The 16,768-nt window shown below is 38.0% G+C and overlaps 1 protein-coding gene and 1 pseudogene across 2 annotated transcripts; both read left to right on the top strand.

Annotated features, from left to right (window-relative positions):
- Positions 1-19: 19 nt before the first annotated feature.
- Positions 20-1,624, top strand: LOC103969081 (40S ribosomal protein S12-like; annotated as a pseudogene). Its single transcript, NR_165479.1, is given in 3 exon segments — positions 20-53; positions 156-184; positions 1,348-1,624. The product of NR_165479.1 is annotated as a 40S ribosomal protein S12-like (transcript).
- A 2,819-nt stretch (positions 1,625-4,443) lies between these two features.
- LOC104000268 (hydroxyproline O-galactosyltransferase GALT2) lies at positions 4,444-9,974 on the top strand. The gene is made up of 8 exons (XM_018819266.2): positions 4,444-4,778; positions 4,919-5,794; positions 6,975-7,207; positions 7,339-7,629; positions 8,674-8,802; positions 8,899-9,072; positions 9,365-9,472; positions 9,559-9,974. The coding sequence occupies exons 2-8, from the start codon at positions 4,924-4,926 to the stop codon at positions 9,763-9,765; spliced, it is 2,013 nt and encodes a 670-aa protein (XP_018674811.2). The 5' UTR covers positions 4,444-4,778; positions 4,919-4,923; the 3' UTR covers positions 9,766-9,974.
- The last annotated feature ends 6,794 nt before the right edge of the window (positions 9,975-16,768 follow it).

Here is a 16,768-nt window from a genome sequence, read left to right as displayed (position 1 = left end):
TCCGCTCTCCGCATCTGGAAACCCTAATCCGAAGACCATCGGACCACGTGTTGGTGGAGCTCACTCTCCGTTCAACTCTTCTGCGTGTTGTTTTCCTTACAATTATTCGTCTCTTTTTCTCACGCTTCTTTTTCTTTGTTTCTTCTCTTCTTCAGATCGAGATCGAGTTGAAGGAGATGGCCGTGTACGTTGTCCATACCCCGCACTCCCTTTTGTCTTCGGTTGATCTATTTGGACTTGTGACAAGGATTTTAATTAGCTTGTGTTTGTTTGAATAGTTATTGCTTATTTTCCGTATTAAACTGAATACTTGCAAAAAGTTTGGGGACTTTATTCTAATATCAGGCGAACACTAGTTGCTTCTACTAATCATATCTATATACTATCTCTTTGCGTCTAGTTTAGGATCTGCGGTATGAGTAAAGGAGAATGCATCTCATTAGGTTCTGCAATTTGGGTGCGTTGTTGTCATACTTGATTTTGTTTAAGTTCCTAGTCCTTTTCCCGCTCATATGATGTGTAAATTTGATAACAAGAGTGATTACTTGTCATCGCCTAAAAGCTTTTCTTGTCATGGAGAAGAATCTACAAGTAACAAGATTGATGCATGGATCTACCATCGGCCGGTGTACTAATAATAAGAGTTCATATTGAAGACCATCTAACAGCAAATTTTTGCTAGAGATTTTATTAGGGTTCCTAGTGGAAATATCTCTTTAGTTGCATAATTCTGACATACTAGGATGCATAGGCTTGAGCTAGGCCGAAATATTGATGCAGGGATCTACCTTTGGCCACATTGTACTGATAATAACAGTCCATAGTGAGGACCACCTAGCAGCAAATTTAGCCAGAGATTAATTCAAGGGTTCCTAGTGGACATATGCTTATGGTTGGATTATTCTGACATTGTAGGACGTTTAGGCTTTAGCTATGCCAAAACCATGAGAGGGACAGTTTTTTTGACTGAACACTACTCTTCAACAGGTGTAACCTTCAACTGATAGTTGATCTTTTTCACTAATATTGTATGGCAATATCACTGCCACTTCTCTATGGAATTGGTGAATTAGTTGTTATGTTCATAGTTCTCAACATTGCAATGAGCCACTGAGGCTCCATTTTAGTTTGGTTTTGACATGGAAGTTAATTATATGCAATGTTAGTGGTTGAATTTACTGCTTAATAAGTTTAGAAAGAATTATTTATTTGTTGGATTCTTGTTTATATCAAGGTGCATGTTATGTTATTTTCACTTCTTCCATGAGCAGTAAGCTTACACCTTACATGCTGTATTCTTGCATCGTATACTATTGACACTCTTTCCCTTTCCCTGTGGTTCTGCAGTGAAGAGGCTGAAAAAACTGCTCCAGCTCTTGGGGAGCCTATGGACTTGATGACAGCTCTCCAACTTGTGATGAAGAAATCATTGGCTCATGATGGGCTTGTTCGTGGTCTCCATGAGGCGGCCAAGGCAATTGAGAAGCATGCAGCACAACTTTGCATTCTAGCTGAGGATTGTAACCAGGCTGACTATGTCAAGCTAGTCAAAGCACTTTGTGCTGATCATAATGTGCATCTAGTAACAGTGCCAAGTGCCAAAACCCTTGGCGAGTGGGCAGGGGTTAGTATCTTTTCTTGTTTGTTGTCTTTTCTGACTTTTAACTTAGGCTGTGTTTTACTGCACATAAAAATTCCATGGAAAATATTGTTCTCTTATAGAACTTCTATTTTAATGTTTGGTTAGCAGGAAAACCAAAAAAATCTGGAGAACTGTTTTCCAGATTTCTCACAAAAGTTCTTTTTCTGGTTGTTCATCAGATTCTTTCTTTGTGAAATGGAAAATAGATCTTTCCTTATTGGCCTTTCTGTTGTTAGTTCACTCATCCTTGCATACCATGTTTTGGGCTTTCTTTCACTTTGGTCTTCAGTCACAAGAAATGGAATAGAAAATCAGTTTTCTTTAACTTTACCTACAATACAAATATTGTATAATTCTATGAAAATATCTTCTGTAACAGTTTTCCTTGCAACCATATAGTTTCTTAGCAAAAGGTGATTTAGCACCTTGATTTCTTAGCGCGTACATATATATATATATATATATATGTATATATATATGTGTGTGTGTGTGTGTGTGTGTGTGTGTACGTGTACGTTTACGTGTATATGTGTATATATACATACATATATGTATATATATACATATACATAACTCCATTATTATGTATATATATACATATACATATATATATATATACATATATATATGTATGTATATATATACATATCTTTGGCTGTAGCTAATCTTTCTTTTTACTGAATTAAGTCAAATTACAAGGGTAAGCTATCTGATTCTTGTCCTGTCCAATCCTTTTCCCTAACTCTGGTTTTTTCCTAGGTGTTATGTAAAATTCTCACGATCATAGTAAAATATGGAGTCTCTGGTCCAGCCCCCACATGAATCACTTTGTCAAACATTTTTAGAAATATTTGATGACAAACTTCAGATATCTTCCAAGATGATGACATTAGAAATGCATTTTTTTTCTTTTGAGGTGTCAAGTACAGTTCTTACCTCCCTTAAGATTTTGCATTCTAACAATACTTTAATGTAATTTCCATTTATGGTTGATGGTGCTTTTCTATCTGTTTGTCTCTATCAACTAAGGCTGTTTTGTCATCAAAGATGCCTAGGCTCGAAAATGTTATTTCACGCTTTCTAGTTTCTTGGTTAGGCATAGATGTAGCCCTAGTTTGCAGCCATTTGGGCTTTCCTGTTATTTTGTGATGTTGACTGCTCTTCTGTGATATGTTTTTCTAATGTGTATTAGTTGGTTCATGCAATGCAGCTATGCAAAATTGATTCTGAGGGAAAGGCTAGAAAAGTTGTGGGATGTTCATGTGTGGTCGTCAAGGTACTGTAATCAATCGGAAAATAGCAGTATACTTGTCATTTCTTTATCATCTTTGGTCATGATACAATCTGTTAATGTTCTTCGACAGGATTATGGTGAGGAATCAGAGGGCCTTCATATAGTTCAGGAGTATGTTAAATCCCACTGAGTTTTGATAAATTGTTACTTTTATGGATTTCAAGAGACAGATTGCTGGTGCAGTGTAGAAACATACAGCTCATAAAATTTGAACTTCCTAGCGTTTGTGGTAACCATTTCTACTTCTTGTGCTTTAACATGATGTTTCTCTTTTCTGGTTAGTAAGCATGCTTGAGTTATTTCGACTGGATAATCCCTTTTGGTTGGCCATAGTCTTTTGCTTTGAGATGTGAATTCTGACTGCCTACTCCAGGGATTCTGGTTTTTTCAAATTCTTGTATATCCAAGTAGGAACGGGATGAATTATCATCCTATCCATTCCCGAACTCGAGTAATTATCTAGATCTCCAAACTCGTTCAAACTTGACTTAGACCAACTCAGGTGCCAATTCTCTTGCTAATAGTTATCACAAATTCAACTATAGGTATTACTTAAGTTCAATCAAGTTGGTAGGTATGGATGTTTGGAGAACTTGATCCACTGTCATGTAGGAATGATATCAGATAGAAGACCTTGCAATCCTATTCATTCCCAAACTTGACTCTCGTTGTAGGTATCCTGGATATCCCTTTCTTTAGCCTTCTTGTTGCCATCCTTCTTCCCAAAAGGTGTTGAGAGTAGATAGATGTTCTTGACAATCCGCTTGTGATTGATGGATTTGCAGAGGTGGAAAACCTTGTATTTAGTCATTTAGGGTAGGTCATCTTTCAATAGTGTGCTTGAAATGAAATTGGCAGGCTGGTGCTGTTAGTCTTTCATAGAGTGCAATCAAGTTTGCCCGTGGTGTTACTCTTTGAACCACTTTTTAGTAGCTAACTTGATGATGTTAATTTGTCATCCAACTTTATTACAGACGTTTAGTATATGGATTTCAGGAGCATCTTCACATCTACCCGTAAAGACCAGATTTTGATGGTAACATACATTACTTTGACAAGTTTTTTGGCTTAGAGCTTCTCAAGGAAATGCCAAGAAGCTTAAGTTTTTAGATGGATTGATGATGAAAAATAGTTTAATATGTATTCAGTTGTGTTTTAATTATAAGATGAAAGTTTCTACACCAATAAAGACATCATTATCAGCATCGTCAAGTAGCTCATGTTGTAAAAATTGATCAATAGCTTATATGAAAAATGGTCATGAAACTATATCCAATGAACATCTGACTTGTGAATTTTGATCCATAGCAAATTTTAGGAGGGAGATACCAAGTTAGCTTAGTTGATAAAAATGTGTCAAAATAATAAAAAAATCAGAATAATCCATACTTATAAGAATAAAGTAATATGTTCTTAAATTTTTTTTATTTATAATTTTCTAACATTAAAACCTGCATATTACCAAAAATAAATTAAAGAAAATAAATTAAATTAAATTAAATCCTGACACATTCATCCCCAACGAGGCGTCCTGTCAACGTTTGGGCCCCGCCGCCTCTAGTGGCGCTTTCAATCTCGAAGCTGAGATCGCATTTGGACCGTCCGATAACCGGACCCGCAACACCCTCTCTGCTTCCCGGTCTTCTTCCGTTCTCCTCCCCACGGGTAGGGTTTCGTTAGATCTGTCCGTCCGGAGCGGAAATCCCATTGGTTGCTAGCCCTCCTCGTCCGATCTCCACCGTTGTCCAACTTCCGCCGTAGATCGACGCATCTCAGTCGGTAATCTCTCCGCCCGCTACCGCATCCGGGCTCCAAAGTTTGCATCTTGGCGGCAGCCTTGAGGTTCGTTAGCTCGTGGATACATTGATGACATTGTTGAAGCACCGAAGGAGAAACGTTAGATTTGTATTTGTATATGAATCCCTCTTTTGTTTGGGGGGGGGGAATTTGATCTTTATTTCTCTTCCAATTTTGGGGCGAAGAGGCGATGAGGGGCAGAAGCACTGAATCCTCTGGGACGAGGAGGTGGAGGCTCTCTCATGCTCTCCTGGCAATTGCATTGATCTACTTGGTCTTTATTTCTTTTAAGTTCCACCATTTTCTTGAGATCGCCAATGCATTGAGCGGCGACGACAGCTTCTCCGGCCTCGACCGGCCAGTCAACGACCTTACCTCCCACCACCTCCACCTTGGCCATACGACTCCTGTCTTGGTCCACCATGATACCTTCCACCGGAAACTGGAGGACAGCCGGAACCTCCCTCCTGCCCTTCAAAAGGAGCAGCCTTCCCTCAGATTTGCACCGATTAAGCCTTTCCGGCGCTGGTTCGGTCGTAAATCTGGAGGTAACTTGACGCAGCTGGAGGCGATGGTCGACGAGGCATGGACGCTAGGCCAGAAGGCTTGGGATGATGTGGAGAGTTATGACCCTGTGAACAACAAGGATGAACTACCTGTCACAGGAGGAAAGCCTGAGTCTTGCCCTTCATCGCAGGCGAAGAGTTCAGCTGAAATGAGCTCTGATGGGGAGCTCCTCCTGTTTCTTCCATGTGGCCTCACCGCAGGCTCTTCGATTACAGTTGTTGGCAAGCCTCAGGAGGCCCATGAGGAGTATGTGTCCCAGCTGGCAAGGATGAGGCATGGGAATGGAACTGTCTGGGTCTCACAGTTCATGGTTGAACTTCAGGGATTGAGGGTGGTGGATGGGGAGGACCCACCAAAGATCCTGCATTTGAATCCAAGGCTCACAGGGGACTGGAGCAAGAGACCTATTCTTGAGCTTAATTCATGTTACAGGATGCAATGGGGCACAGCAATAAGGTGTGATGGCTTGCCTTCAGGAGATGATGATGACACAGGTATCGGATTTGACTATGCAAACACGCTTATCAATGTCTTTTAAACAAGTTTAACTCCTTCCAACTCCACAAAAATGTACTTAGTTTTATAGAGCAGAGAATCTGCATCTTCTTGAAACAATAGCTCTCGTGCTTTATTTTAAGATCCATCAGTATATTGAATAAGTAGTATTAGTTGCTTTGTGCCCTTGGTAAATCTATAATGGGTATCTTTTCTGCTCTTCACTGATACTTGGTTGTGTTCCCCATTTCTATCATACTATTTTGATCATTCAACCATTTATATGCCATTGAATATGATCTATGACTTAAAATTATGATATATTGGGTATGTATCTGCATATCTACATTCCTAATATATCTATCTATAGTTTTCTCTTTATCTCTCTCTCTCTCTCTATATATATAAGCATAAATATTCTCATTCTCTTTTGCTCTCTTTGTATATACATAAGCAGAAGTTGATATATATATATATATATATATATATATATATATATATATATATATATATATACGTGTGTGTGTATTGCAAAGAAAAATTTTATTAGACGAGAAAATGAGTCCTCAAATCTTACCAAGTGGATATAATATGCATAGATGTTTGTCGGGAGTTTGTTTGCTGAATGCACTCAGCTAACTCTTTTCATCTCTTCAATTCTTTATTGTAAATTACTTGTGATTATGCTTTTAAGATTTTAAAATTCTAAGGAACATGAAAAACACTTGTATAAGTTGACCATTTCTTTTGTTTCTTGTCCTTTTTAAACATGTACATGATGATATTTCCTTATGTTTTCTTGTCACATCATTGTCGATAAGACTTATTAATTCTAGTTGGAACTATATTTGAGTCTTTTAGATGCTTGTTTTCAATGATATGTTGACCATGATAACAAGTCATTTCGAGCATGGTTCGTCTTTACTGATCCATACCGGTATACCGATCAGTTGTCAATACAGTATGTACCTATATATCGATACATGGTACAGTGGAGTGTACTAATGGATTAATACATACCATTCATACCGATCCCTTATTGGACCGATACGTACCACCAATACCGGACGGTATGTCGTGGTACGACGAACCTTGATTTCAAGTATGACAATTAATGATATGTCGAGGCTTGCATAGTTGCATATATGTTTGACCTGTTTCGAATCCTTTTTTGGACAGTTGATGGGTTCAGAAAATGTGAGAAATGGGCTCGTAGCGATATGATAGACACAAAAGAATCTAAAACTACTTCATGGCTGAGGAGGTTTATAGGTCGCGCAAAGAAGCCAGAAATGACATGGTCTTTTCCATTTGTGGAAGGAAGACTGTTTGTCTTAACAATGCAAGCTGGTGTTGAAGGTTATCATATTTTTGTTGGAGGACGACATGTAGCTTCATTTCCATATCGACCGGTAAACAAGTTGGCAAGTTTGATTATTTCTGGCATGTTGAACATTATTCTCTTGTTGTTGTTAAAGAGACTATTGTCAAGGAAATCATGTTACAAAATAGTTTCTTACTGAGTAGTTGATTGGTTCTTCAGGGATTCACTCTTGAAGATGCAACTGGATTCGCAATAAAAGGAGATGTTGATGTACACTCGGTGTATGCCACTTCGCTTCCCACGTCTCATCCCAGTATTTCACTTGATCGTGTCTTGGAAATGTCAGAGAATTGGAAGTCTCGTCCTTTGCTTGAAAGTCCAATTGATCTTTTTATTGGAATTATTTCTGCTTCAAATCATTTTGCTGAGCGCATGGCTATTAGAAAAACATGGATGCAATCTTCTCAAATCAAGTCATCTATTGTGGTGGCTCGCTTCTTTGTTGCACTGGTAAGTTTTTCTTTTAACAATTAACTAGAGGGTTTTAAATAACAAATTAGCCTGGGAATGACTTATTTATACATTCTGCTGCAAGAAATTTGAGATGAACTAAATCATGTAAGCCGAAGGTTCAGAAATTTACTTTGACCAAAATGATCAATTTGAAACTGAACTCAGAAAGCTCACTATGAAAATCAATCATGTGAGGCCTAGTAATCTAAATAAGATAATGACAAAGAATTCGTTTTAAAAAAATTACTGGTGATGATTGGTTCTGCTAGTCAATTGCTATTTGGCTAGCTTCTTGGTGCCTCTGTTCAGTCTGAATTATGGCACAAAGCTTTGATTAATTATGGTGGGACAGAACAGAAGAAAAGCAAGGAGCAATGGTGAGATGACATTTTGTGAATGTTTACATTTGATAGGGTTTGAATGTGGGATCACCATATTGATTGTTACTGTATACATTTTTCCCCTTTTCCTTTTGGGTGGTTTTGGAATGACTTGATTGTCACTGTTTACTGTACGATTCAGAATGGTTATAGTATTCAGATTATGTTATGCTTCTATTCAGAAAGATGTATAATGATCTTTCTGCTGTGAATGGCAACAGGAACAAGTGTCCTTGACAATGGTAACTAGCTTGAAATTGACACTATTACTTTTATGGCAATGCCAATTATGGTGCTTTTTAGGAGAATTGATTTTCTAATTTCATCTTAGGCAACTCAAGATTTTTAAAACTCCATCAATGTGTCTTTGCTAAAATTGATCTATATCTTGTAACTATGTTTCTTATGCTTGGCTAGAGACATTTTTGAATATTTTAAATATAATAAGAAATTTCTCAAAATTTTGGTTGAAAGATATGTTCTTTATTCTTTAGAAATTAGGTTTAATTTTGTTTTCTTAGATAAATCTATATGCTAACATTATAGTCAAAATTCAACAGAGATTTATTTGAAATATCAGACTGTTGTTGTAGTCCATGGTCCAAAATATTCATATTATATTAGCAAACTTGATTTTATATGTTTTTGATTGCACTTGTAGAACCCAAGGAAGGAGGTAAATGCTCTGCTAAAGAAAGAAGCAGAATATTTTGGAGATATTGTCATTTTGCCATTTATGGATCATTATGAGCTGGTGGTTCTCAAGACAATTGCTATTTGCAACTATGGGGTGAGTTAATGAGTTTACTTTTTCCCTTGCTTTTTGGTTCATCATGTTAATGCAGTTCCTTGGTCAGTGTTAAGTAATAAATTGATCATTGTACAGGTTCATAACTTAACCACTCCATACATTATGAAGGGTGATGATGATACTTTCATACGGATAGATGTTGTGTTAAAGGAAATAAAGCGGATCTCTCAGAAAAGACCATTGTATATGGGGAACCTTAATCTCTTGCATAGGCCTCTCAGAAGTGGAAAATGGGCTGTTTCATACGAGGTATAACAACTTTTGGGGCTTCTGATGCATGGTTCTGGATTAATAAAGTTCTCTCTTCTTTGCAAAGTAGTGATACGTTACTCATTTCTTACACTAAACTCATAGTTTGTGGAATCGATAGTGGTGATATGAATAAAAACAAAATATGGACTATTCTAAAGCTGGTTTATTTAAGTGTAAATTTTTATGGATCGTCACTGATGCATGAAAATTTGCTGCACCTGCTTTTCTTTTGCTTGTTTATTACCAGAAAGTCTTTGATGTTGTCTAAATTTGTCCATTGTGAATACAGGAGTGGCCAGAGTACGTATACCCGCCCTATGCTAATGGGCCTGGCTACATAATTTCGAGAGACATCGCAAGGTTCATTGGTTCCCTTTATGCCAATCAAAGCCTAAGGGTGAGAACCTGATACCTTGAGCGAACGTGCATTGCCAATACAGAATTTAATAACATCTGAACCAGATTGTGTTATTGTTGTTGCAGCTATTCAAGATGGAGGATGTAAGTATGGGCATGTGGGTTGAACAGTTCAATGCTTCTATACCAGTACAATACTCTCATAGTTGGAAGTTCTGCCAGTATGGATGTATGCTGAACTATTACACTGCTCATTATCAATCTCCTAGGCAAATGCTTTGCCTTTGGGACAAACTGGCTGGGGGGCGAGCCCAATGTTGCAACTTTAGATGACAAGTTCAGTGGTACGTGTGCTTTGTTTCCCCCATCCCCATTTTGTTCTTTTTATATTGACATTCACCATGGTGAAAACAGCATCTACCGGGGGATTTTGTTAAATGAGTGTATATGTTTTTCTTTTTCTTGCAACCAATTTCTATCATCCACTAGTTTGTCAGGCAGCACTTAAAATGATAAGATTGAAGGACACAATTTTGAGGACTCTTTTTTGTTCCAAGTAAGATGGAAGACATTCTTTTTGGATGTATACTTGCTGTACCTTGAAACTTATGTTGATGCTAAAACAAAGATTTCCTGCTTATTTTCTGGAAAAAAGATTTACTTGAGGCAGAATTTACCATCAGAAGAATTGAAGGTCTTGAGAAATCTTCATCATATCTGCTTCTCCATCTGTTTGACCATTTTCCTGATTCTTGGTGTCAAGGCTTAGGCTTTCATCGAGTTGTCTCATGCTGATAGCTGGTGTCGAATGATCCATGTAATCCCAGTGATTAGAATCTATCAGTCACCTTTTCTTCTGCTCCTAGGACAATGTGGGTGGTCAGAAATCTTGTGGATTTGCTTGAATCAGTTTCAACCAGCAGCTGGGCATCTAAAGATTTATGTTATATCATGCTAAATTTCCATTTTGTGTACTGTGTTAGTATTCATCTACAAAGATGATCCTACATTGTTAGACATGCGTTCAAGATGCTGCTGAGGATAGCTCATTCTAGTTACAGTGCTAAAACGGCATGCGGATATATGTATTAGATGAGATTTTGAACTCCTTATTTTCAGTTAGTGGTGTGGCACAGATCAATTTTTATGGTGTCAGATAAATTATTTATTGTCTATTACATATTGAGATAAAAGATAATTTTTGATGCTACAAGTTATAGGTTATAGGTTATCCCCTCCCAGGCTAGGTATAAAAGATAATATTTGGCGTTACGTGGAGGGACGCTTCTTCCGAAAAAAAATTCATATCTAAAAAAGACTTTGGTGACTAATTTGAGTTTCGGAGGGATTCATTCGAGAAAATTTTCTCGACATTGGTCTTAGTGTAGGTGGCGGCGCCTCGAGAGTTTGACACTTTCACCTTGAAGCCACTTCGGTTATCACCTCGAACATTTCTGTGCTCAGGGTTCTGAATATTGTATCGTATTAGTATACTAAGCTTTACTCGATAAAGTACGGTATGACATATCAAGTAGTACATCTTAAAATGGTATAAAATCCTCTGAAAATACCTAAAAGTAGAAAAAAAGGATCTTAAGTTAGAAATAAATATATATTTAGTATAATTTTAACAAAATTAATGTAAATTATGTAAGAATAGTATTACATATTTTTTTCGGGCTTTGAGGAGTAATCTTGTGCAAGGTTCAAAATTTTGGTCTATTACGAATAGTCCTTATGTTAATATTGAATTATCTAAAAAAAATTATTTGAATTATTATATTATTTTGTAGATAATATAAATTTTAAGATTTAAATTAATTAAGTAATCACATGTGTAGATATACTTGATTCTATCACCAAAACGAACAATGGGCCTCCACGGGTGGTGGATCGGGGTCCTCAATTATATATATATATGCATATCAATATGATATGTTTGTTGGATTTAATCTTGAAATTGATCCTACGACATAATGTATTGATACACCGTAAGCCTAGTGCATCAATATGGTGATCATTGTAGGTTGATCGTCATGAATCACGTGTTCGAGGTGGCTCTTGAGGTATGTATTGATGAATATTAGAGCTTTTACTTTCGCTACTAATCTGTTATTCTGTATCATACTGTTGCTCGAAAAAGTATGATCAACTATCATCGTATTATTTTTGGTCGTAAGATTCTCCATAATATGATGACTGTAAATACGATGAGCTTCTTTCGATGTCTACATCGTGTAGGCTTTGTTGCATCTACTCAAATTCATCCACTAGCTTCCCCTTTCTCTTCCGTGCATAAACTTGACTAGTACCTTTTTGGGTTCCATGATCTGAATCTTAGGTGGCATGTGTAAAATACTACTCTTTGGTCCACGCACCCTCAAGTTGTGTAGATGAGACCAATAACTACCCGACGTTGTCATCATCATCGATTAATTAATGCGATCCACGTTGTTGTCATGTCTCTGGACTGAACAAGTTGCTGAATGCGATTGTGAAGGTGTCTTATCGCTTGACTCGATTCTTTCCAATGGTGCGATTGATATTACTGCCTTCCCCTTTGTAAAGGTTTTTGCACTCTGAGCGGATGACCATGATAGTTGGGTGTTTGTAGTTCCTCGAGCAATCTAACTCGATGTTTTTCTACTCCTTTGACCACGTTCTGACCAAGGAGGATTTCCTCCTATTGGGGTTGTGCTTTCTCTTCTTCTATTGCCTCGGTGATAAAACACGAAAGACATTGAGGATCTCCCACCTCATCAAGTAGAGTATCATCTTGGTTCTTCGTCGCTTTGACCCACTCTATCATCGTCTTTGAATCTTCATTGTAGAATTGGAGGTCGATGGATCAATCTATGGTTCCTTTAGCTCCTTATCTGGCTTGTCACACCGCAACCTTAGCTATATGTTATAATGGACATATACCAGTTTCTTCAACTGTCTATATGAAAGTCTGTTGTGGACCTTCGTGTGAATCAATATGAATATTGACCAATTATGTTCGCAACCATTAGATGTCATCATTTGTGAAAGCACACAAATGAATGTATAATTATCCCAATATCAAGCTGGCCATGAGTCATACCTATTAGAACTCCTTCTAGCTTAATGAATTATTATCTTCATAATAATTCACTCGACTTATCGACTACGAACGTAGTAGACCACTACGCCGCAGTCCCTATATGATTTAGGAGAATCCAATCCTTTGGACCTATTTATTCTCAGTTACAATGTACATATAGTCTCTTATTCATCGAATATCTCAGAGACCGTATACCGGGCATGGTGTTGTCAGACCCATACGGTTTCTGGTCGAGTCTCGCTATAATCGGATTCTCCAAAAGAACTCTTTCTCTCTCAATCCGAATGACCCTAGCTAGGGATTTGTTTGAGCAAGAACACATGAGATATTCCTCTCATGACACCGAGAGTGGAGGATCCTCTATCGACACTCAATAGTCCTCGTAAGGTTGGTTACTACTCTCGATGACCGACTGTGCTAGATCTAGAACTTCCAAGCCTATAAGTCCAATATCAAATAGTAGAGTACTCATACAAAACATCCTTGGTGTCTCAAGTTTAAGAACCAAATACACCACTGGGACAACGGAATCGTTGTCTGACAATGAGGTATTCTTAACCATCCAGCATTCCGTGAGCGGATCAATCAGTGAACTCATTCTCCGATGAGCGCCACACGAACAGCTATACGACCAACTGCCTCCATCATATGGATGGGTATATAGCACACTAGTCTGTCTGGTTATCTCAATGTCCCTTTCGAATAACTTATGACCAAGATTATTAAGGATCTATGTTTAAAGGTGAATCAGTCTTATTATCATGATCTTATCACGATCTGATTCTTATTGCACAGATCCATGTACATCACAATATATATGCATATATGCAACAAGCAATATAAAGTTATAAAATGTCAAAAATATAATAAGCAAAAAGAATGCATATCATGTCACACGTGCTATCACTCACATGATTGGCTTGCAAGGCACCTATGATTGACAATCTCCCACTTGAACTAAAGTCAATCACATATATATCTGATCCCCATCAGACCTTTATGATGCTCAAAGACAATCTGAGACAACGGCTTTGTCAGTGGATCTATGATATTATCTTCGGATGAAACTCTTTTCACTACTACATCTCCTCCGGCCACGATCTCTCTAATCAGATAGAACCTCCTTATAACACTTTTAATGGGACTTGGGTTCCTTTGCTTGAGCAATTGTCTCATTGTTGTCGCAATATAAGGGAATCGATTTCTCGCTACTTGGGATGACTCCCAGATTTGTGATGAACGTCTTCATCCAGACCCCCTCCTTTACTGCAACAACGTACTCTGTCTCTGTGGTCGAGTCAGTAGTAGTATCTGCCTTGGAACTCTTATAGCATACTGCTCCTCCATTCAGGGTGAACACATACCCCGAATTGGACTTGCTATCATCGACATTGGACTGGAAACTCGAATCTGTGTAGCCTTCAACCCTAAGGCTACTACATCCATATACTAGTAAAAGATCCTTAGTCCTTCTCAAGTATACCCTTTATTGCTTTCCAGTGCTCCAAGCTTGGATTCACCTAATATCTGCTTGTGACACTCAGAGCATACACTATATTAGGCCTGGTACATAGCATGGCATACATAATGGACCATATTGCTAAGGCATAGGGTATCCTATCCATTTTTGTCCTTTTTTAGGAGTTTTTGGAGACATACTCCTAGAAAGCGATATCCCATGTCTCATCGGTATGAGACCTCTCTAGGAATTTTTCATGCTAAACCTTTTGACAATTGTGTTTATGTACCTGAATTGAGACAAGCCAAGCATTGTCTCATCGGTATGAGACCTCTTTAGGAATTTTTCATGCTAAACCTTTTGACAATTGTGTTTATGTACCTGAATTGAGACAAGCCAAGCATTCTCTTGGATCTATCTCTATAGATTCGAATCCCCAAGATATATGATGCTTCCCCTAAGTCTAGATAACCAAGTTTTCACTGTGGATAACATTCCTATATCATTCCCAATAATTAGGATGTCATTCACATATAACACAAAGAAGGTGATAGCACTCCTACTTACCTTCTTGAACACACAAGACTCATCTTCATTCTTAACGAAGTCATAAGATTTGATCGCTTCATCAAATCTTATGTTCCAACTTCGAAGAGCTTGCTTTAGTCCATAAATGAACCTAAATAACATACACACCCTATCTGGGCAGTCCTTAGATACGAATCCCTTAGGTTGTGTCATATACACCTCCTTCTCGAGGTTGCCATTGAGGAACGCAGTTCTCATATCCATCTGTCATATCTCATAATCATAGTATACTGTGATAGTCAATAGAATTCGGATAGATTTTAGCATGGCTATGGGTGAGAAGGTTTCATCATAGTCAACCCTTGCCTTTGATGATACCTCTTAGCCACTAGCCTTACTTTATAGGTCTCTATCTTTCCATCTACTCCGATCTTCTTCTTGAAGATCCACTTGCAACTGATGGGTACAATACCCTCGGGTGCATCAACTAGGTTCCAAACCTTGTTGGAGTACATAGAATCCATCTTAGAATTCATGGCTTCTTGCCACTTCCCGGAGCCTATACTCGTAATAGCCTCCTCGTAGGTTTGAGGATCAATATCCTTAACATCATCTTCTCTAATATGTCCCACATATCTCTCAGGAGAATGAGATACTCTACCAGACCTATATAAAGTCGGAACTTGTGTGCTAGGTACCTGAACAGACTCAGGCTGTGGAGTGGTGCTTGAGCTAGGTTCTCCAACCTCGCTCAACTCTATCACGCTCTCACTATCTCTGCCAAGAATGTGTTCCTTCTCAAGGAACAGTGCTCTCTTGGCTACAAAGACCTTTTGGTCATTGGGATGATAGAAATTATACCTATAAGTTTTCTTGGGGTATCCCATGAACTTGCACCGCTCCGTCCTCGATTTCAACTTATCGGGGTTGTGTCTTTTAACGTGGGGATGACAGCCCCAAATCTTAATAATATTAAGATTAGGTTTCTACGCTTTCTATATCTCATATGGTTTAGACACTACCGACTTTGTTGGAACTCTATTCAAAAGGTAAGCTGCGGTCTCTAGAGCGTATCTCCATAATGAGATGGGTAGGTGATGAAGCTCATCATGGATTGCACAATGTCTAATAGTATACGATTCCTCCTTCTGGATACACTATTGAGCTGAGGTGTATAAGGAGGTGTCCATTGGAATAGAATCTCATAATTCTTAAGGAACTAGGTGAACTCAGTACTCAAGTACTCACCTCCTCGATATGATCGAAGAGTTTTGATACTCTTTCCAGTCTGGTTCTCCACTTCATTCTTATACTTTCTGAATTTCTCAAAAGCCTCGGACTTATACTTCATCAAGTACACATGTCTATACCTTGAGAAATCATTAGTAAAAGTAATAAAGCAGGAGTAACCACCTATAGCATGAGTTAACATGGGTCCACATACATTATTGTATATGAGTTCCAGCAGCTCAATGACTCCCTCTCTAGTTCCACTAAAAGGAGAGTTGGTCAGTTTTCCATGGAGGCTAGGCTCGCAAGTTGCATATAACTCATAGACGAATGGATCTATATATCCATCATTTAGCAACTTTTGAATCTTTTCCTCATTTATGTGACCTAGCCTACAATGCCACAAGTATACACTATTCACCTCATCTCATTTCTTCTTGAACACATACAATCATGATATGTGGAGTGTTTAGCATAAATAAACCATTATGTAATGTTTCTCTCGTGATGATATCTGTTAGGATCAAGAGCACAAAGGGGGGGGGGGTGAATTAGTGCAGCGGAAATCTTTCGACGATTAAAACTTCGAAAGCTGCGTTCGTTCGATAAAAACGATTTCGATGTAAAAGCCGATTCTAAGATTACTTTAACTTAAGATTAAGCGAGATGACGTTAAAGTAGATCTATGAAGGCAGTTTGCAGTTTATGATGGAAATCAGAATGCAAGCGCAAACTGATATGCGATGTTCGTACGATAAAACCAGTTTACGTCTAAATGTCGATTCTGAAGATACTGAACTTTGAGATATGTTTTATAAATGCGCAGAAGGCAGTTTGCAGTTATGATTGAAGTCTAAACGTAAACGTAAACTGAAATATGATGCTCGTACGAAAAAGCCGATTTACGTCTAAACGCAGATTCAGAAAGCTCTGAACTTAGAAACTCGTTCGTTAAGAGCGCAGAGGGCAGTAAGCTATTAAGGAGGTTTGCAGTAAAGATAAAATGCTCAAAGTAAATGCAAACCGAGATTTAG

Source organism: Musa acuminata, chromosome BXJ1-2 (assembly GCF_036884655.1).
Source record: "Musa acuminata AAA Group cultivar baxijiao chromosome BXJ1-2, Cavendish_Baxijiao_AAA, whole genome shotgun sequence".
Classification (NCBI taxonomy): Eukaryota; Viridiplantae; Streptophyta; class Magnoliopsida; order Zingiberales; family Musaceae; genus Musa; species Musa acuminata.
This window is presented reverse-complemented; position numbering and strand designations above follow the sequence as displayed.

What these genes read in the sequence shown, in the direction of transcription:
- LOC104000268 (XM_018819266.2), top strand. Translation starts at nt 4,924, where the DNA reads ATGAGGGGCAGAAGCACTGAATCCTCTGGGACGAGGAGGTGGAGGCTC. An exon ending in CTTCATTTCCATATCGACCG is followed by an intron (nt 7,208 to 7,338) that starts GTAAACAAGTTG and finishes TTGGTTCTTCAG; the next exon opens with GGATTCACTCTTGAAGATGC. An exon ending in ATGCCAATCAAAGCCTAAGG is followed by an intron (nt 9,473 to 9,558) that starts GTGAGAACCTGA and finishes TTGTTGTTGCAG; the next exon opens with CTATTCAAGATGGAGGATGT.